General features: G+C 45.5%; 1 protein-coding gene across 2 annotated transcripts; it reads right to left on the reverse strand.

Annotated features, from left to right (window-relative positions):
• Positions 1–653: 653 nt before the first annotated feature.
• Positions 654–17,403, reverse strand: Ociad2 (OCIA domain containing 2). Of its 2 annotated transcripts, NM_026950.4 has the most exons (7): positions 16,987–17,403; positions 14,276–14,401; positions 10,560–10,656; positions 7,723–7,776; positions 6,119–6,166; positions 4,737–4,854; positions 654–2,303 (listed from the first exon to the last, which is right to left on the reverse strand). In NM_026950.4, exons 2-7 carry the CDS (start codon positions 14,339–14,341, stop codon positions 2,222–2,224), a joined length of 465 nt encoding a protein of 154 aa, NP_081226.1. In that variant the 5' UTR covers positions 14,342–14,401; positions 16,987–17,403; the 3' UTR covers positions 654–2,221. The 2 variants fall into 2 exon arrangements, with proteins under 2 accessions (NP_081226.1, NP_001297565.1); NM_001310636.1 differs by lacking the exon at positions 4,737–4,854.
• Positions 17,404–21,303: the final 3,900 nt, after the last annotated feature.

Consider the following 21,303-nt stretch of genomic DNA (forward strand, 5'->3'; position numbering starts at 1 on the left):
CAGTGTGTGTGAGGAAGATGTCTCTGCCACCACCACAGCCAGCAGAGTAACATCCACGGAAGAGAAGGTAGTTTGGTTCAACACAACTAAGTTCAGTGTTGGTTCAAACTTTGGGAGTCTGGCCTTTCATAGTTTGTCTTAGATATATTTAAGTACAGCGCAATTTGATGAAAATGTTCCTGGCGATAACTCAATCACTTGTGCACTATAAAGTGTACACAAATCTCCTTGAGGAACAAAGGAAGCCAAAGAAAGATCAGAAGTGACTATATTGAAATTCTTTGTAAACTACACGTGCATAAACATGGATTCTATAGATTAACTACATGTGACACCTTACATATAGATGGGTTCTATATATAGGCTGCAAAAAAAAAAAAAAAATAACCCCTTGATAAGGACCTGGGGGAGGATCTGGTGTGGTCTTAGCCTCATAGTGCAAAGGTCACTAGACTATTATTAACTGTGTCAGTCCCCAGCCTTCTGGGTAAATAATGGTATGTTTCCCTCCCTTTGATGGAACAACCATGTATGATTAACATTCCATGTGCTTACCTGGGAGCACGGGGACCGTTGTGCCTCCTACACTTGTCTAGCACTTACAAAGTCCTGAATTCCACTTGCAACACAACAAAAGAAGAAAAAGCCAGCGTATTGGCTCTGCCTTGTGATTTTTCAGAAATAGAATTTTATTGACTGTCAAACAGGGCATGTCATATAAAAATCAACGCAGGCAAATTCGTTCAGTGTTCACACAAAAATATTTTTGATGTTCAAAATGAAATATCTCACATCAAATGAAATTTCACCTCTAGTGAAATTTCCCTTTTTACCTCCATGCTTTAGGCTTGCAGATGTGCTGAGTAAAAGCACGTGCACACGCGCTCACACGCACACACACGCGCGCGCACACACACGCTCACACACGTGCTCACATGCACACACGTGCTCACACGCACTCACACACACACACACACACACACACAGACACTCCCCCCACATACACACACCCCACATACCCCATATTTAAATGGTGATGTGTAGACAAAGCATTTTCCTGAGAGGCTGCAAAGATGCAAGGACAGCTTTCACACAGTGCTCAGCTAACTTAAATTAAGCAAAGGGTTCTCAAAAGGGAGGACCAAACTTCCCATGACTAGACTTAGCTGGAGGAGGAATCCAACTTACACCACTGTATTGGCTGCCTCGGATCCCAGAGGTTCCCAGAGTTTCTCTTTTTTATTTTATTTTATTAGATTTATTTATTTTATGTGAGTACACTGTTGCTCTCTTCAGACACACCAGAAGAGGGCATCAGATCTCATTACAGATGGTTGTGAGCCACCATGTGGTTGTTGGGAATTGAACTCAGAACCTCTGGAAGAGCAGTCAGTGCTGAGCCATCTCTCCAGCCCCAGGGTTTCTCATTTTTTTAATTAATTCAGTCCTACAGTGTTCCTTCCAGGAAGCTGTTGTCTGGGGGACCAAGTTAAGAAGTTGTCTTTTTTTTATTTGAGGCCACTAATAATGGGTAAAAGAACCCACTGTTGAGTGCTGACCATGAGAATGGATCCATGGGCCAAGCAGGTCACCTATGGATAGATGATGGTCACTTTTATAGCTCCACCATTGTGATGAGCCACCAAGTCACATTGACCACACTGTGGGTCACCTAGGTTTGAACGGTGACAGTTTCACGGTGACACTTTCACAGGAAATGCTTTCCAGTTACAGATCTCACTCATCTCTAGACCTCAGAATGGACGTCCAATACTAAAACACAACCTTTCCTGAATTTCTAGTTCCATAGACAATGAGTTTTCTATGGGTCTTGACTTCCCAACCAACTTCCACATCACTCATTCCTGTTCTCTACCAGAAAACTTAAAATGCTGAAAATTAAAATTAAATGAGAGTGAGCGAACTGGGGGAGGTGGGGGTGGGCGAGAAGACCCAGAAGCTATTATTCAAAGATCTCCCGGGAAGCTCTAAGCAAGGCAGGGTGTAACTTCTTTCCTGTGTAGTGTGTGATAGCTCCCAAGGAAGCCAAGAATATGCCACGCTCATGTCAATCGAGAGTCTTCTACAGCAAGCATTTCAAAGGGGTGAGAGAATTACAGGTTTCTGTTTCAATAGAAGTATATTATTTTAAGGTACACTTGAAATTTTAAATGTGTACAAAGTCAGAGGTTTAAAAACGGTTGGAAACCACAGACTCAGTTTAGGAAGCAGATGGTTGTGACCCTGCCTTCTCGCTTAATCCACGCCTGGTTTTACAGTCCTCACAGGTAAGCAGGCAGTGCCTAGAAGAGAAGCAGAAACAGATGGTGACTCACACTTTGACAATTGGAACTCTTGTGTCTGTCTGCCTGTCTGTCTGTCTGCCTGTGTCTGTCTGTGTGTCTTCCATCTCCTATCTTCCTAAGTGCTCATCTTACCACAGTAAGCAATGCAGAGAAATGTCTGATTTTATAGTTCACTAGCTCACCTTTTTTTTTTTAAAGTGGGATAATAGTTTCTTAGTTTACTATTATCCAAATACCATTCAATGTTTATGTTGAAACAGATGGTTGTATTTGTGCTTGGAGTCACACAAAAGCTAAACACAGTGACTCTTTGACCTTGAATCACTGGAGTGATTCCTACCACAACAAAAAAATAAATAAATCACAAAGTATTCCAGGTGAGTGGCTCACTTCTGTAGTCTCAAAGCTCAGGACCTAGGCTGGGAAGAGGCCTATGGGGGTTTTTCGATGAGACTTTTGCCTAAAAAGTAGCAATAAGTACACACCGCCTCTTGGACTGCAACATTGATTGGAGCTTGTTATACCTTGACTTTGTTAGAAAAGCAAATGGCCGTGTATTACTGCCTCTGAGGTGAGAGGGTAGTGGCCTTTCACACAGGGCTAAGCCTTGGGTTACCTTACACCAGTGCCAGCCCCGGTGGGGCTTTTCATGCCAGAAGCGGGCGGGTGAAACAGCTATAGAATGCAAAGCTGAAACAGAAAGTATGGCTTCTGGAAAAATGTAGGTTTCATCATTGTTCCAAAACCAAGAGTCATCACAATGCCTCCTTTGCTGACACTGCCTTTCTTTATTTTCCCTACACACATCAGAATCCTGGGCCAAGTGCACCGTAAGGTGACTCCAAAACACAGCTTTGCCAGGATGGAGCCACTCTGGAGTTGTCAGTAAACACTAATGCTTCCCCGCTGGCCTTGCAACCCATAAAGGGAAAGGTCAGGGGTTGCAAACAAATCAGATGTTGAAGTCTCATCTTCCTAGGACTGCCGGTGTCTTCTCAGAGAATCTCTGGACTGTGTGTAACTCAGGGTAGAGGTGATGGTTAGAGACCACCCACGTCTACCAGACCAGGGACGGTAGCATTCTAAAGTCAGGCAACCAGGAAGACAACTTGACCTTGACATCTAGTCCCACGTTGTTTCTGCTGCTGCCCTTCAAGTAGAACATAGCGTGACTGGCTCAGTGGGTGCTTTCTGGAGTATACAAGGTCCTATTTTCAACCCCCAGCACCACATACAACAGCCTGAGGTGGTGTATACCTGTCACGGGAGCACTCAGGAGAGACAGGGAGGCAGAAATGAAGATCAAGGTCATCCTTGAGCTACAGAGCAAGTTTGGGGCCAGCCTGGGCTACACGAGGTGGTCTCTAAAATAAAAGATGCAGCCCACTGTGACAAGTGAGAGGTCTTCAGAGGACTGTGTTTCCAACTAGTTCTGTGGCAGGACAATAGAAGTAATATTTGTTTGAATGTCATCAATAATTATTTTCCTTTCTCACAACACCCCAGGGAAGTTATTCTAGTCATTTTAGACAGATGAGGAACCTAGAGACGAGAGTATAAGAAAATTGTGGTAGTACTGACTTTCAATTTCAAGTCCACAGGAGCAGGGGACTTGCTGTACACTTCAGTCCAACTATGTATGTCCCTGTAGAGACTGTTTTTATCAGGACATGTAGTGTGTGTGTGTGTGTGTGTGTTTGTATGTGTGTGTATGTGTGTGTGTTTGTGTGTGTATGTGTGTTTGTATGTGTGTGTATGTGTGTGTGTATGTGTGTTTGTATGTGTGTGTATGTGTGTGTGTTTGTGTGTGTATGCGTGTTTGTATGTGTGTTTATGTGAGTGTATGTGTGTGTGTATGTGTGTGAATGTGTGTGTATGTATGTGTGTGTGTATGTGGGTGTGTGGGTGTGTGTGTGAGAGAGAGAGAGAGAGAGTCAGAGGCAGAGAGACAGATTAAAGGCTCTGAAAAGCTCTGTAGTAAGGAAGACTGTTTAAATGTTGAGCAATTGTGCAATGCATTCCTCAGAGGTTTATACAAGGCCTAGAATGTGGTAGGTATTCATTAAATGCACATTAAGTAGCATGATTAGTAGTGATTAAGTTAAATAATAGATAATTATTGAAGTTGAATAGTAATAAATCAAAGCTTGAGGGTTAAAGAGTTTTTCCTTAAGAAATAAAATTATTTATGTGCTTCATATTATAGTGAGTAAAGTCTCACTTCACTTCTTTTTGTTTGTTTGTTTTCAAGACAAGGCTTCACTATGTAGCCCTGGCTCTCCTGGAACTCACTGTGTAGACCAGGCTGGCCTTGAACTCACAGTGATCCTCCTACTTCTCCAGTGCTGGGACTAAAGGCTTCCATCATTTAACTCAGCTACTTCACTTCTTTCATTATCTTGATTACAATCCCTCCATCGGACCACAAACCTGTTATGCTCAGGACCAAAGCCAGCACCACGGAGCTGATCTTCAAAGGAATGGAATTTACTCTGGCACACTCTTATATAGGAAGCCTTCCCAAGGCCAAATCCCAAGAGACCAGCCACTGTAAAAGCAGGTTAGGAAAAACAGACAATTTCGAAGCTCAGAATCCTGTCCGTTAACCATTGCTATGCCTTCTTAACCCTGGTCCTTTTTACATTAAACCAAGCCTCCACTAAGGGCAGGTTTCATCTCTGGAGACTTTCTGATTTCTGCTTTGAACTGACGTCAGGAGGGCCAGGACGGAGCACTCACTAAGGCTGTCCCAGACTGGGCATCCAGGACATGACCCAGCTGAAGTTGGAAGGGGAGGGAGGGCAGGTCTGGGTTGTGGCTACAGGTAGCCTCTCTGTTACTGCGTAGTGAAGCCTATTGGAGTTGTTGGTGCCCCCCACCCCCTTGCCTCTGGAGTCAATAGGGAAGGGGCCTTCTGTACAGGAAATCTTCTCTAGCTGGAAATGAGACTCAATTAATTAACTGGAGAATTCTCCTACCAAAACCCATCTATGTGTATTAAGGAGATGAAACCCTGAATTTGCAGTAAATTTCATATTAAAACATCTCTGATTTTTTTTAAATATTACTCACTTTTTAATATGCATTCCAGATAATATTTTTAAAAGATTGTCCAAGCCAAGAGAACAAACCATAACTACCCTAGTGAATCCGACACTAAAGGTTCTGTTGTCAACAGTTAACCTACAGCCGCCGGTTCCATTCTCGCCAGTTCCATAGCTGTGTTTAACCAACAGCAGGTGGAAACCAAGTATTCAAGAAAAAAACAAACAAACAAATAAGCAAAACCCATTTCAAACATGTACAGGTCGTTTATCCATCATTCCCCAAGTGTATCGTACAACAACCGCATGCATGGTGTCTGCTTTGCATCATGTCCTAATGGTAACTGGAGAGTCTTTAAAAAGAGGACACCATTAGAGGTAAGTGCCACATCACTTGTAAGAGGGACTGAAGTCCCTGGGTATCTGGGGGCTATCTATGAATTTATCTCTCATAGATCTGGAGGAAGCTATATATATCTTGCCAGTCTCTGCTCACGCTTTAAGAAAGCCAGTGGCCCAAGTCCCTGATGTTAACCAGCAGGTCAGAAAGTGTTGGGGTGAACCAGGAAGCTTTAGGTCATTGGTAAAAAAAGGAAAGTGCTTTGCAAGGATCGGTCCATACTCTTAAGCTGGACATATCCTTGGTTATATAAACTTTGTCAAAATGAATCTACTTTTTCGTTTGTTTTAATGCTGGAAATAAACTTGGGGCCTGGTACTTCAGCCATTTAGCTATGTCCCCATCCCAAATCTGTATTTATGACTTACATGCAACTTTAGGCAATGATCCAAATCTTGGATTAGCGGCTAAATAACCTGAAATGTAATATAGAAAGGTATTATTCCATTTAATAATTTATTTAACTTTGTAAGAAAAAAACCAAGGCCCACGATATAACATTTCTAAAATGAGTGTGTCATTAGTCTGAAGAATGGTTTTATGATCGATCCGTGGTTTAAGTTAACTCCCAGGAGCTGTCTTAGGCAAATGGTAAATCTTGGCTTTAACATGCGGAAACAATAGGAAACCCACAATTAAAGGCTGATTTAAATTGACTCAAAGAGACTAGTCACGGTCTTTGAAGAGGAATTTGACAGAGAAAGTTCAACAGGGTGGTTCATAGTATGTGCGCTGTAATTTAATTCTTAATGATCTATCCATCAAACTGTCTATCATCTATCTATCTATCTATCTATCTATCTATCTATCTATCTATCTACCTATCTATCTACCTACCTATCTATCTATCTAAGACAAGGTTTCTCTATGTAGCCCTGGCTCGCCTGGAACTTGCTATATAGACCAAACTGGCCTCCAATTCATAAATCTACACACCTCTACTCCTGAGTGCTGGAACTGAAAGCAGGTGTCACCATGCCTAGCTCATTACAATTTTTAAATGAAAACATTGTAGCTTATGCTAGGCCCCAGGCAGAATAGTGGGCTTTTAAATATGTCTGCACCACAACCTTCGGCAACTCTGGGCATATTATACTACAGAAAGAGGAATTAAGGTATAAAATGCCTAGTCAGATCACCTTAAAATAGGGAGATGGTTTCGAATGGGCCAGGTGGATTAAACATAATCACAATGATCGATGAATGATATTGGAGAGATCGGAGGTGGGAAAGCTTAGCTCAGCCCAGCTGGTTTTAGAAACATAGGAAGAGGTCAGCAGCCAAGAAGAGAAGGTGGCCTCTAGAAGTTGGACAGGGGAAAACAGATGAACTTCCAGGAGAAATACAACTGTATCCATATCTTGATTTTAACCCAATGAGAGCCAGCTGAGAATGCTGTTTTGGAAGGTGGTAGAAACTTTAGGAGGTAGAGCCTCACTAAAGGAAATGGTCTCTGGGTATGGGTGTTGAATTCATAGCCTGACGGTACTTCCATTCCTCTTCCTGCTTCCTGATTTTGGTATAATGTGACCAGCTGCCTCATGATACTGCTACCACCCTTTCTCCACCATGGCAGACTCCATCCTTCCTTAAACAATGAACTCCTTCCTTAAGCCGCCTTTGTTGTCTGGCAACAGGAACCTGTAGCCTCTACATTCATGGCCTTTTCCTTGGTCTTCAGAATCAGTCATGTTGAGTCCAAACCTCACACGACCCACTGACATCTCTTTAGTTACACCCCCGGTCTCCTTCTCCATCCTTTATTTAGATGAGAAATAAATCAATGATAATCTATTATAAAGTCAGCTAATGACCTTAATGCCACCCGTAACTCTTTATCAAGTAATTAAATACACTCAGTCTTTCCAAATATGAGGGGCTCAACCAGTAAAATAAGCATCCAAAGGGTTCAGGGAAGGCTACAGAAACTGGGCTCTCTGAAGTTAAAGCCTTGGTGAATGACCACTCTTACCTTGGTGGACGAGTCCCTGGGTGACAAGCATGCTTATAAGAGAAAAAGGCAGGGCTGTAAAACAAACAAACAAATGGCCCTCAGTATCAGTGCCTTATCACACGGTCCCTCCGGGCTGGGGAGATTGCTCCCTGGGTGCAAAGGCATCTCCAAGCATGGCAACCTGAGCCTGACTCCCACCCCCCACCCCACAGAGCATACAAGGTGCAAGGAGTGACTCTAAGCTGTCATCTGACCCCCCATGTACACATGTGCATGTGTGAGTGCACACCTGCACTGAATACAATCTAAAAATCAATTTAAAAAGAGGAACAACTCAGCCCCTCACCTAGGTATTAGAGATAATCACTCTAAGCTTTTTTTTTTTTTCTTACCTAACTTGGCAGAGAGTTTTATTCACTTTTATTTTTCAAGATAGGATCTCGCTATGTAGCCCTGGCTATCCTGGAACTCACAATGTAGACCAGGCTGGGCTTCAACTCATAGGGATCCACCTGCCTCTGCCTCCAAGTGCTGGGATTAAAGGTGTGCTCCACTGCTCTCAGTTTTATGCTAACTTTATACATGTTACTATTCAACACATATTTCTTTAAAACAACATGGAAAAATTTTTTGGATTCATCCCAGCAGCTCAGCCTGATGCACAACATTAATCTAAACCCACACCCACATTCAACTTGATCTCTGACATCCATGTTCTTTTTTTTTTAAAGATTTATTTATTATTATATCTAAGTACACTGCAGCTGCCTTCAGATGCACCAGAAGAGGGTGTCAGATCTCATTACGAATGGTTGTGAGTCACCATGTGTTTGCTGGGATTTGAACTCAGGACCTTCGGAAGAGCAGTCGGTGTGCCCTTAACCACTGAGCCATCTCTCCAGCCCGACATCCATGTTTACTGAACACTCTATACACATGTGACTCCAAGGGCTACAACACGGGTCTCTCAGTGTGTGTGTGTGCTTAGCATAAATTGGAATATATATGTGTGTGTGTGTGTGTGTGTGTGTGTGTGTGCTTACATGTGTGCGCGTGTATGGTGTGTGTGTGTGTGTTTCTTTCTTTGGTTTTCAAGACAGGGATTCTCCATGTAGCCTTGGCTGTCCTGGAACTCAATCTCAGACCAGGCTGACCTAGAACTCAGGGGTCCAACGGCTTCTGTCTCCCAAGTGCTGGGATCAAAGGCATTCGACACCACCACCCAGCTATATTTTGATATTTTCAATCCTACATAAAGTTTGAAAAGCAATGCCATGAGCTTTTGTAGAAAGCCTTCTTTCAGGCTCTTTACAGATTCATGTCTGGATGCACCCCTATACTTTGCTTTGTATCTCTGTCATTATTATTTTTTTCTGAGACATTTGAGATTTGCAACACCATCACTCTTTATAACTGGATATTTTTAACAGGGAGTTTCTACAGTCAAGTTAATTCCTCCTGAACAGACCACAATACCACTTAGCCTAGTCAAGAAGTTTCTGTTTGAATACTCAGACTCAAGAGGAATGACATTCTCTAATACAAAATCTATGTTCAAATCTCTCCACCTACTCCAAGAATGTCCTGCACAGCTGCAGGTTTTTTTCCAGTGTGGAAGATCAAGGATTTATGTGTTGTGCGGGCTGTTCAATCTGTTTCAATCTAGGGCAATTTCCTGTTGTTTCTGTTCTGATTTGTGTCTTTCTTTTGTAACATTTTGTCCCACTGTTGGACATCTGCCTGAAGAGCACACTGAAGGTTGTAAACAGACTCCATTCCTGCTAAGCACATGCCGTGTTTAGTTAAGGTTTTTAGAATAAGCAATTGAGTCTGACATACAGGGTTTATAGCTCTCCCACAATGCGTCAGGTGGCCTCTTCAAAAGCAAAGAGCTGCAATAAGCTTTTAACCTTTCCCAGCAACCGAGAGGAGTCCAGTGTAGCAGGCAGATTTCCCATCAAGGCCAGGAACCAGATGGCTGGCTAATGGGCCACACTGCAGTGAGAATCTATCAGGTCAGTTAATCTGCTGGTCCAGAGGTTATCAGAAAAAGAAATGGGAGTCTAGGAAACCAATCAATAAGCATAGTGATGCACTTGTAAAGTGGTCGATGCAGACTCTGGATGATTTATGATATCAAGAAGAATCAATCAGGCGTCTTTCAGAAATGTACACAGCATGGGGCTGGATGACTAGGTCCCATGATGCCACTTTCAAATGTCAAATTATGAATTTTTTAAACCCCAAAGGATTTTAATACAGCCTGAACTCACAGCCTTGTCTTATATGGGATGGGGAAGCAGCTCAGCAGAAAACAGTAAGCAGAGAAATATTGATGGGGTGATGCCAGCTCCTGCCAGCTCCTGCCCATCAGCAGTCCTTTCTGAACGATTCCCTATATGCAAAGCCATGGCCTGAAGTCCAGATAAACCTGACACCGCTTCTGAGCTGAGATGCTGGTGGAATTTACAAAGGTCTACTCTGTGGAAGTAATATATACTATATAATATTTCTGCCCCATGTTCTTGCTTGCATGAAGAGTCACATGTGTGTCTGTCTTTACTGGCTGAGGTAAGTGCATATCATCTCTGCCTGAAGACATGAGAATAGATTTGAGCCCTAAATGTCCATAAATAAACACCCAAGTTCTTTAGGGACTTATGCAAAACTCCTGCTCAAAATTCATCAGTCATCGTGCTTCTCTTCTAAGGGAACACGAAGGCATTCTATTGTTACAACATTAATTAGTAAATCGATTATTAATTTATTTGTTTAGGAATTTTATTAAACCAAACCATTTTTTATTAAATTGATGATTATTAAACTATGAATTAAGATCCAGAGTGTGAGAGTACCTCTCTTCCAGAAACTCTCTTCTTGACACTCTCTGATAATCTTGGCAATCTCTCCTCTGTGGATGTGCAGTTTTGATTTGGGGCAAAACAACAGGCTCTGTAAAGAAAGACACTGTGGGTTAGAGAGTGTGTTCTTGTTGAGCCCAAGCACCAGCGAGGCTCAGGCAGGAGGATCCTGAGTTCAAGGCCAGCCTGGGCTAGATAGTGAGGTCCTATCACAACAGAAAACTAACAAACAAAAGCAAGACAATGACAAACTGAGGTCAGGAAGGAAACCTCCATGGTGTGATCTCTGGAGGGGAATGGCATGTTTCTCGGCACAGACCAGAGGCTCCCAGTCACTGGTTTCCAGCTGGCCACGCTGCCTAGACTTAGATAAGGGGGGATTTCTGCTCAAGAGACAGGACAGCTCAGAGACCTGAGTGTGTGCACAGCTCTCCTAGGCTGACAACTGCAGGCACCAGGTTCCAGCTCTCCTCCGTGCTGTCCAAGGCCAAAGGTGATCCCAATGCTGGCTTGCTCCTTGGCCTATGGCTCCTTCACCTCAGTATTGCATCCTTGGTGAAGACAGATTTGTTGATTTTGTCCGGTCCTTTTGCTTTTGTTTTAGATTCTTTGCTTGTGGCTATTCATGTGGATGCTGGTCACCATTTCCTGAGAACTCTTCATGGTCCAGGCATTGTTTTGACACTCAGCACACATACCCAATGATGCTATGACAAAGCAGGAGGGCCCTGGTAGCCTATGCTTCTACAATAGTGCAGGCAGGTCTCTCTCTCATGTCTCTGCCCCTCCTTACACCCCAGTGGAGGAATGCAGAGGTGAGTGTGGCTCCCGGCAGTCAGCTCAGCAGCTATGGCAATGCACACCAGTAGGACTGGCAACTGTTGTTACTGTCTACTCTCTGGGTCCTCAGAGCAAGCACTCTTCCACGTGTCCAGGGTAAACACAGATGGCTCTGACTTAGCAGCTAATATTTGTGTGTGTGTGTTGCATGTAAGTACACATGTTCATATACATGCCGATGTGTGGAGGCTAGAGGTTGCCAATGGCTGTGTATCTCTTTTTATGTTTTATTTTGTTGTTGGTTGGTTGGTTGGTGTGTATTGCCTTGTCTTGTTTTGTTTTGTTTTGTTTTTAAAAAAAACAGCATCTCCCATTGAACCAGAGCTCGCTTAATTCAGTTAAGCTGCCTGGCATCAAGCCTTAAGGATCCCCTGCCCAGTCCTCCTTGCTCTAGGATTACATGTGTGTGCAGCACCTGGATTTTTATGTCACTGTTGAGGATCCGAACCCAGGTCCTCATGCCTGTACAGGGGGCAGTTTGTAAACTCCCTGGGCATTTGCCATCTCCCCAGCCTAGTGGCTCAGAGTTTTATTCTACTTCAACATGTTGTGTTTCTTAGCTTTAGGTCATGAACTTGACACCGGCTAAAGTCATCTGGAGGAGGAAATTTCCATGAAGAAAATGCCTCCAGCCGAGTGAGGTGGCACCCACCTTTGATCCCAGCACTCAGAGGCAGAAGCAGGGAGATCTCTGTGAGTTCCAGGCCAGCATGGTCTACAGTGCAAGTTCCAGGACAGCCAGGACTACACAGAGGATCTCTGGAGAGAGAGAGAGAGAGAGAGAGAGAGAGAGAGAGAGAGAGAGAGAGGAAGAGGAAGAGAGAGAGAGAATGCCTCTGTAGGGGAAGAGTCCAGCCCATTGTTGATGGTGACATCCCCGGGCTATAAGAAAATAGGCTAAACAAACTGGGGTGGTGGTGATGGTGTGTGCAATCTAGTTAGCAGCACCCCTCCATGACTCCTGCCTCCAGGTTTCAGCCATGCCTGAGTTCCTGTCCTGATTTCCTTTGATGATGAACTGTGATGTAGAAGTATAAGCCAAATAGACCCCTCCCTCCCTCCCTCCTCAAGTTTCTATTGGTCAGAAACCCTAACTAAGACACATGTTCTGAGAGCAATACGCGTTCAGTAGGAACTACTAAACACTTTGAAGTGTAAACCTGTCCTAGGCTAATGCTGTGCCATGTGGTATTTACTCATGATGCTGGACAGCAGCATGGAGGGCCAGCTTCAGGTTAGCTGTGAAATTACAAGGGGCATTCATAAGCAAGGGGCACTGCCACCTCCACCCAGCTGGAGCCAGTGGACCACAGTGCTAAGCTAGGATTCCCAGGAACATTTTAAACCGACAACAGTTTTAACTTACAGTAGGCTTATTGAGGCAAATTTCCATTGTAAATCAAGCCGTATCTGTATTTGTTTCTTGGCCTGTCTGTAGCCATGGCAGAAATAAAGGAAACCTCTCAACTTGAACAAGGTAACACACACACACACACACACACACACACACACACACACACACACACACACAGAGAGAGAGAGAGAGAGAGAGAGAGAGAGAGAGAGAGATCTGACATCCATAATTTCTGAGAGTCCAGCACTTAAGATCAGAGAGTAGTCCCCAAGTGGGGCTTGGGAGATCTTTTTCAGAAGCCATGAATGTTTTAGGATTCTCTCGTTTACAGGGCAGCTCCGGTGTCCAAATGCAGCTGTTGTCATTTGTCTGTTTGTTTCTCCCGTACTTTGTTACTCAAATGCTCTCTCCACCCAGAAACCATGTTACAGCTGAAAAACGGACTCCAGAGAGCTCCAGTCACCCATCAAACACTTGCTCTCCTGTTCATCTACAGGCTCCTGAACCACAACACCCTGCCTAGCACGCCGGCCTTTGTGCCCTCGATCTGACGGCTAATTAGTAATTATGAACCCGGTTATGCCAAAAGCAGCATGCAGCAGCGTGTGTCCAGGATCATAACCCTGGGAGACAAGAATGGGAAGATAAGGCTCTGTGCTATTCTGTTAGAGACAAACCATAGCTTCGCTCTGCCTCAGAATGCCTGCTCAGCAACTGACTGCTGTGCTGAGTGAGTTAAGCCAGATTCTAAAGGGGGAAGAGTAAAGAGTTTGCAAACAGAAATTTTAACGTGCTTTTCAAGACAGCCCAAACGCATCTTCCTTCCTCCTTCCTGTGTCCATCTGACAAAGAGCCTGGCTGAGAAAAAGCATTTGAAAAAAAAAAAGAGTCAGGAGACGTCTTAGCTGGTAAAGTGCTTGCCACACAAGCATGATGGACAGAGTCTGGATCCCCAGGACCACTTGAAAATCGGGGTGTAGTGGCACGTGTCTGTAATTTCAGGGCTGAAGAAGCGGAGACAGAGGGACACCTGTAACTTACAAGCCGGCTAGTCTGGCTGAACCACTGAGCTCCAGGTTCAGTGAGAGACCCAGTCTCAAATCATAAAGTGGAGAGCTGGCGAGTTGGCTGGGCAGGCCAAGGCACTGGTGACCAAGCCTGATGACCTTGAGTTCAATCCATTGAGCCCACATGGTACACGGAGAGAAATGACTCCTGCAAGTTGTCCCCTGACCTCCACACACTCGCCAGCCATGGCATGTGTGAGTGCAGCACACACACGCTAAAGAAATGGCTAAGTAAATAAGCAACAAATGGACAAATAAACAAACACATAAATATTTTTTGGAAATGATGTGAACTGACTACGGAAGATGGTGAACATCAATCCCTGGCCTTTGCGTACAGGAACACACATACACACACAGAGTCGTGGCTGATTGACCAATGACAGGCTCTAGTGAGAGTCTCCTGTAACCGTTTTCTTCAGATGGCAGAATCTCAAGCTCAAACTTACCTGCTTGCTCAGTGGCGGCAAGTGGGGGCTTTTTTCTTGGTTCCCATGAGTGGACACTGAGGCCATGACGCTGTTGCGTTTTCTTCTATTGCCGTCGAGTGCTCTGTATCCTCCTTGTTTTGAGGACTAAGAGAAGTAGAAGAGACTCACTGTACACACCAGGTCTGAATGTTTATGCCCCAGGCTTCAAATCACCCCTCACATCAGCACCACTGACAGAGAACTTACTGCTTTCACTTCGTTATCTGTCTTAACCTGCAGCCATGTAGAAACTCGAGCTTTTAAACAATTATTTATTATTGGGGGTGTAGTGGGGACACATTATGTCACATACACACGGAGGTCAGAGACAAACTTGCAGGAGTCAGTTCTCTCCTGTCGGGTGGGTTCTGGGGATCAAACTTAAGTTATCAAGCTTGGTGGCAAGTGCCTTTATCCACACACACACACACACAAAAAAGATTTAAAATTTGTAATAATGTATCAGTGTTAATGGAGGTCAGAGAGTCAAATGCCCTGGAGCTGGGGTTACACATATACAGCTCTAAACCTCCTAATGTGGGTGCTGAGAATTGAACTTAGGTCTCTTTAGTCTCTAAATCTCAATTTCTAAAGACTCCCCAATACACACCTATACATCCTGTCATGGACCCACACTAACCAACAGTGATGGGTTTTATTGTGCACATGTTTTACTGCCTACAAACTAGGTCTTTAAAATGTCTCAAAGTGTTATTAAAAGTTAATAAGTATCCAAATGTGTGCTGAGTGTCAGTGATATGCCAAGGAGGCCATGAAAGCCAAAGTAAACTCACCGTAGGAGGAGCACAGGCTAAAAGGGGGGCTACTGGTAAGTCAGCAGTTATTCACTAGGAGAAGGTCCAAGAGGCAAGAACAGGGAATAATAAAGGTCTGTCCCAGCCATCACTGTACTCCTGAGCTTTCAAGGGTTAGAGTCGGGGAGTCCGGGAGCAGGGCGGCATGTTTAGACAGCGATTAACCTGTCTAGATAAGAAACCCAAGACCCAAACTGAGATCTTTTCCAGACGCATGAAGGTGAGAGATTTGGCTTAGGAAATATTGGACTTGGGAGCTGGGGGGTAGTTGGGTACAAACCCTTTATTCAGTAAAGACTAACGTATTTGGGGATCTGGCTCTGGAATTTCCGATTAGGGAAGGCTGGAGAGATGAATTTGACAATGGCCATCATAGGGATGCACGTTAAAGCCAGGGACACACTCGTCTACAGAGAGTACTGGAAAATGTGAACACGGAACCCAAAGGAGGATTGGCGAGCGAATAAAAAGATCATTGGCCAAGGAGATGACTGTGAGGGAAGCACTGACAATCACCAGGGAAGAAGCCATCAGCCTCCATCCCAGGGCCCGGGGCTGGCAAAGATGGACATTCTCCAAGTGGACCATGAGCCTCATCTTCTTCCCTAGTCCTGGGCCCCATCGACTCTCCTACAAAACAGACAGCTCATATAGAATCGTATTTTCTACATTAGTAACTCAGTAGCAAGAAAAAGAAGCCCAGGGCCCCTCCCTGTACATTCCATCTTGGGTGCCTAGTGTTGTTGGGGAGTAACATGATGCTCTACAGTGTTAGATACTGGAGAGGGTAATAAGAGCCTGACTGTGTGCACCTGTCCCCATGAGATAGAGTCTCACTATGTCACTCTCGTTGTCCTCTAACTCCCTGTGCAGGCTAGGCTGGCCTCAAACTCCCAGAGATCTGTCTGCCACCCGAGTGCATTGTTAAAAGTCTGGAACAATGTCCTGCAACACACCAGTTTTAATTCTGACTTTCTTTGCAGGTCCTGAGAATTGGAATAAGGGATATAAAGTGTCTGGGCCTCCACTGTGTCATCTGAGACTTGGGCACAGCAGTCTTAAGCTGTGCAAGGATGGGGATGAGAAATGAAGACAGGACCAGGGCACAGTGATAGGTGTCTGAACAGTAGGGGAACAATTGTCAGAGTGGCTCTGGGCATCTTATTTTCTAGGAATTAAGACCCTAGGAAATCTTTGCCACCTATAGGCAAATTAGATGATTTTTTTTTTTTTTTTAAATTCCCAGTCAGACCCAGAGCCATCTCAAGAATCAGGAAGCAAGCAACCACACACCTCAGTGTTGGTGGGCTGGGTCTTCCAGAACCCAGTTGCTTGCTTTGAGCAAGCCTTACCTTCTGGGCACATGCGCGTGAACACACACGCACACACTCTCAGGTCTGGTGCCTGACCCAGTCTGTGGCGGGGGAGGGGAGGTTGGCCCAGAATCAGCTAGCTAGATTTAAAGGCTAGACCCTTCCAAGAAGGCTGCCTGCAAAACTCCAAGCTACACCCCTGCTTGGGGTCGCAGGAGTTGGTGGCACCTGGAGAGGAGCCAGGCAGGCAAGCGTTGGAGACTGGCTACGGCGGAGCGGCGGCGGTGCAGTCTGTGAAGGGCCTGCGCAAGTCCCCAGCACCCGGGAAGGAAAGCCAGCAGAGAAAGACACTGCCCCAGGCCACCTCTCCTGCCCGCACACCACCCTCTGTGGGCTCACAAGTGCGGGTGGGTGCTACCGAGGCGGAGCTGCGCACGCACGCGCACACACACACACACACACACACACACACACACACACACGACTGCAGACACCCCTCCCGCGCGCCGCACACGCCCACCGCCCCAACCCGAACCCCAGGGCCCCTCTCCTCTCCCCTCACCTTTTTTCTTGGCGATCTTTCCTTTCTTCCCTCCTTCCTCTTCCTTCCAGCGCTCGCTCCTCCCCGCACCTCTGCGCGTCGCTAGCTCAAGACTCAGCAAGTGCAGCCCGCCCCCACTTGCAGTCTCATTCTCTGTTGGTGACACTGGGAGAATCCAGCACTTTCCAGAAGCCCCCACTTCTCAGTCTCTTCCTAACACTTGCTATACTCTACCTCATTGTTTTTCACGTGACTCCGTCCTCCCAACAAAAACACAGGCGACTCCAACTGTTTCCCTGAACCCCCTCTCTGGGCGGATTTAAGCATTCACCTCAGAACAAAAGCACTGTGCTGCGGACAGCCGGGACAGCCCGGTAGGGTCCCCAACCCCGAGGGAGTCAATTACAGCCCACCTTGGTTCCTTAGCCTTCTTTTGCCAAGCTTTTACCCTCCCAATGGCTAGCCTATGAGGGGAAGGCACTGAGTGTGTGTGTGTGCGTGCGTGCGTGTGTGTGTGTGCGCGCGCGCGCGCGTATATCCTAGTATGTGTGACTATAAATGAGTGCCTATGTATGTGAGAATGTGCAAGTATATATGTGAACACATATGAGTATATATGTGTGTCTCTGTGTGTATGTATGTAAATATATGTTAGCATAAACCTGTGCCTATATTATGTGAGTGTGGGTAAGTGTATATATGAGCGTATACATGTATGTATGTATGTCTATGTAATTGTATGTGACTGAGTGTAAGTATATGTGTGTTAGTGCATTTGATGGTGTCTAGGAGTATGAGAGGGTGTGCATGTATGTGAGTGGTGGTGTGTGAATGCATGTATACATGTGTGAATGTGTATCTATGTAAATGTATGTGTGTGTTGTGAACAAGAATTTCCAGAAAGACGCTCTGTCTGCAGAGACTGACTGACTGACCAGTCTTGCAGTGCTGAGGGGGGAAATTTGGAAGTTGCAATTCCAGAGGCAACTTATATTTTCTAGCTTTAACCCCCACAACGGGGCTTCCTTACCCACCCCTCTGTCCAAACTAACATCCTGTGACTAACAGTTCATTTCCTGCTGCCCACAGAGATCAGAAGAGGGCATCGGGACCCCCCACCCCCACCCCCCGGAATTGGAGTTACAGATGCTTGTGAGCTGCCAAGCGGGTGCTGGGAACTGAACCCAAGTCCTCTGCAAGAACAACAGGTGCTCTTAGCCACTGTGCCATCTCTCCAGGCCCTGTCCTGGCCTTTTCTACCCTGGCCTCCAGCCTGGCTGGAAAAAGACCCTCTTCTCTTTCACACTCAGGAAAAGTTGTGTCCTCTCAGGGTACTTATCACCATAACAGTCCACTGGGGAAATGTACAGTGGAGAAAGCACCACCCCTGCTTGCTTTTAGTTGACTTTATACCCATTTCAGGAGGTCACCAAGCCCAGCAATGTGTCCTTTGGCCTTCCAGATCAGATTTCTGCTCAGCTCTATATACAGACATGTTAATCATTTAAAGATCGGTCCTCTGAAATTGGCAATACAAGATTGATTACGCCTCCACCTTCCTGCCCCCACCCTCCAGAGCTGGGTGGTTAAGAGCACTTGCCGCTCTTCCAGAGGACCAGAGTTAGGCTTGAAAGAACTTGAAACTCCACTCTAAGGGACAAGACTCCTTCCTCTGGTCTCTGTGGGCAGATGTGAGCACTTGCACACACATACACATGACTAAAATAACTTTTTTTTAAAAAAAAGATATTGCTGGTTTAGTTGATTCTCCATCCCTAGTAGACAGCGGCAGACTCTCCCTGTGGCGTTTCATTTTCCCTTGACCCAATTTGACTCTCAAATTAAAGGTAACGTAGGCCTGCTAATTTTATTTTCTGTTACCAGAAGTCAGAAATAAGCCCCTGTGGTGCTGTGGTTTTCAGAGCTGCGCTTTCTAAGTGTTCTTGCGAAGTAGATGAGCCATCTCCCTTACACCTCACACAAACCTTCAAAGTGGCATTTACCCTACACCATCTTGCTGCACTGAGTGTCGGAGTATGTGTGCCTCATTTGCATATCCACTTCCCACCAGAATGTTCCAGTAAAATGCTTTAAATAGCTAGAAATTACCCTTGGTCACACTTATAGCACAAACTCCTTAAATAGTACTTGGTTGGCTACTCTGGTACATCTGTGTGCAAGCATGTACCCCTTATAGCACAAACTCCTTTAATGAGCCTTGTTTGACCATGCTGGTACATCCGTGTGCAAGCGTGCTCGAAGTGACAAGGCACGAGGCAGTTCCACAAAGGAGTGACCTTCAATGAAACACTAGAATAAAAGAACCCCGGGCTTGGCCCTGAAAGTCTTACCCGTGGAATGAAGTCTGTGTTGGTCCTTACTTCAGCATTGTGTAGGGCCTGAGGATCATGGCTGCATAGCTGATACTCAGAGGTTAGTTTAGCATGTGCCAAGCTACTCAGGGCAGGCTCCAGTGTGAACCATCTCTGCAGTCCCGTGTTGTTTCCAGGCAACATCTAGATTCATTAGCTGGGCTTGCATGATTCAGCCCTCAGGTCCTCTGAGGGAGAGGCTGAAAGACTCATACTCCCTCCTTTCTGCTTTTTTGCTCAGCCTGGTCCAAACTTGGTCTGCTTCTTCATTCTCCTTTCATTTGTAAAAGACTCAGCCTTGAGGTCAGTTCGTGGAAAACCTATCTACAATTTAAGACACATAGGGGTGTAGTGACCAACATTCCTAATGACAGCTGCTAGGTACAATACTCGGTGCTAAACTTCCCTCCGTGATGCCTAGAGGTCTTCAGTCAGCAGTCCTTCCCCAACCTAAGCTTCTCCTAAGAGAAGGCCCTCCCCGCCCAACTCCTCCTCCCCCAACCTAGGCCCCCTTCCCCAAGACAGTCAATCATTCTGCAGTGGATGCCTGCCAGCCCATCTTCCCCAACTGTGCCATGTATGTCATTCCTAGTAAGTGTAACACACACCATATTTTCAAGCACCTCCCTCCAGGTACTTGGATTCTTATCTTTCATGTTTCTGTAACAAATTACCCAGGACTGACCATTTTAAAAATAAAGAATAGAGAAATAAAAATATAAAGAAAAGAGCCAGGTGTGGTGGTGTACATTTCTTTTTTGTTTTTTGTTTTGGGTTTTTGTTTTTTTGTTTTTTGTTTTTTGTTTTGAGACAGGGTTTCTCTGTGTAGCCCTGGCTGTCCTGGAACTCAATCTGTAGACCAGGCTGGCCTCGAACTCAGAAACCCATCTGCCTCTGTCTCCCAAGTGCTGGGATCAAAGGCGTGTGCCACCACTGCCCGGCGGTGGTGTACATTTCTAATCCCAGCACTTGGAAGGCAGAGGCAAGTAGATCTCTGTGAGTCTGAGGCCAACCTGGTGTACATAGCCAGTTCTAGGATATCCAGAGCTGCATAATAGACATTGTCTGGAAGAGAGAGAGAGAGAGAGAGAGAGAGAGAGAGAGAGAGAGAGAGAGGCAGAGAAGCAGAGACACACAGAGAGATAGAGAATCAGAGACAGAGAGACAGAGATAGGCAGAAGAGGAGAGAGAGAGAGGGGGGAGAGAGAGAGAATATATTTTTAGAAACATAAGTTTCCAAATCATGTTTAGAAATCAACATAATTTCACTTTGGAAAACTTAAGCCAGGGCAACTCCACAGCTTCTGGTAAGGATTTAATTGGGGGGGGGGGAGGCATCATGACACAAAGCCAGAGCACAGGAGCTAGGCTTGGTAATTTCTTTTATAACAACTCCCTCACAAGAACTAAACACGGTCCCATGAAAACAACCTTAATGCTGTCTGTCCAAGAGTGGCCCTGTGTCCCAGTACTGCCACTCTGAGGACACAAAAACCCTTGAGGATTGGTGTGTGTGAAGATTTCCCTCAAGTCACTCCCCAAGTCACGGCAGTATCTCCAGGTCTCAGGTTATCTCTAGCAGAAACTCACTGCAGACCTGTGGGAGGGGACAATGACTCAATTACACAGCCAGGAGGTAGCAGGGCTGCAAGCCCAGAACCCCTTGCTTCTTCACACCACCACCTGCTGTCCTCATGGCAGAACCAGCAATGTCACTCACCGTCACTTTCTCCCTCTTGTAAGCCCCTTGAGGGCTGATCTGTCGGGCGAACAGCCTATGTATGAGTTCCTGAATGATACAGGCAACCTGAACTTAACTCAGTATGTGAGAGACGGGTAATGTGTACTTAGTTCTGGGGCGTGCTTTCGGGCATCTTAGGCATCCATGAGATGGTAGGGGCAGTCTTTATCCTGCCATGGTTTTCCCTGTCCCAACTCGCCATTTGCCATCTGCCCAGCTCTCCAA

Source organism: Mus musculus, chromosome 5 (assembly GCF_000001635.26).
Source record: "Mus musculus strain C57BL/6J chromosome 5, GRCm38.p6 C57BL/6J".
Classification (NCBI taxonomy): Eukaryota; Metazoa; Chordata; class Mammalia; order Rodentia; family Muridae; genus Mus; species Mus musculus.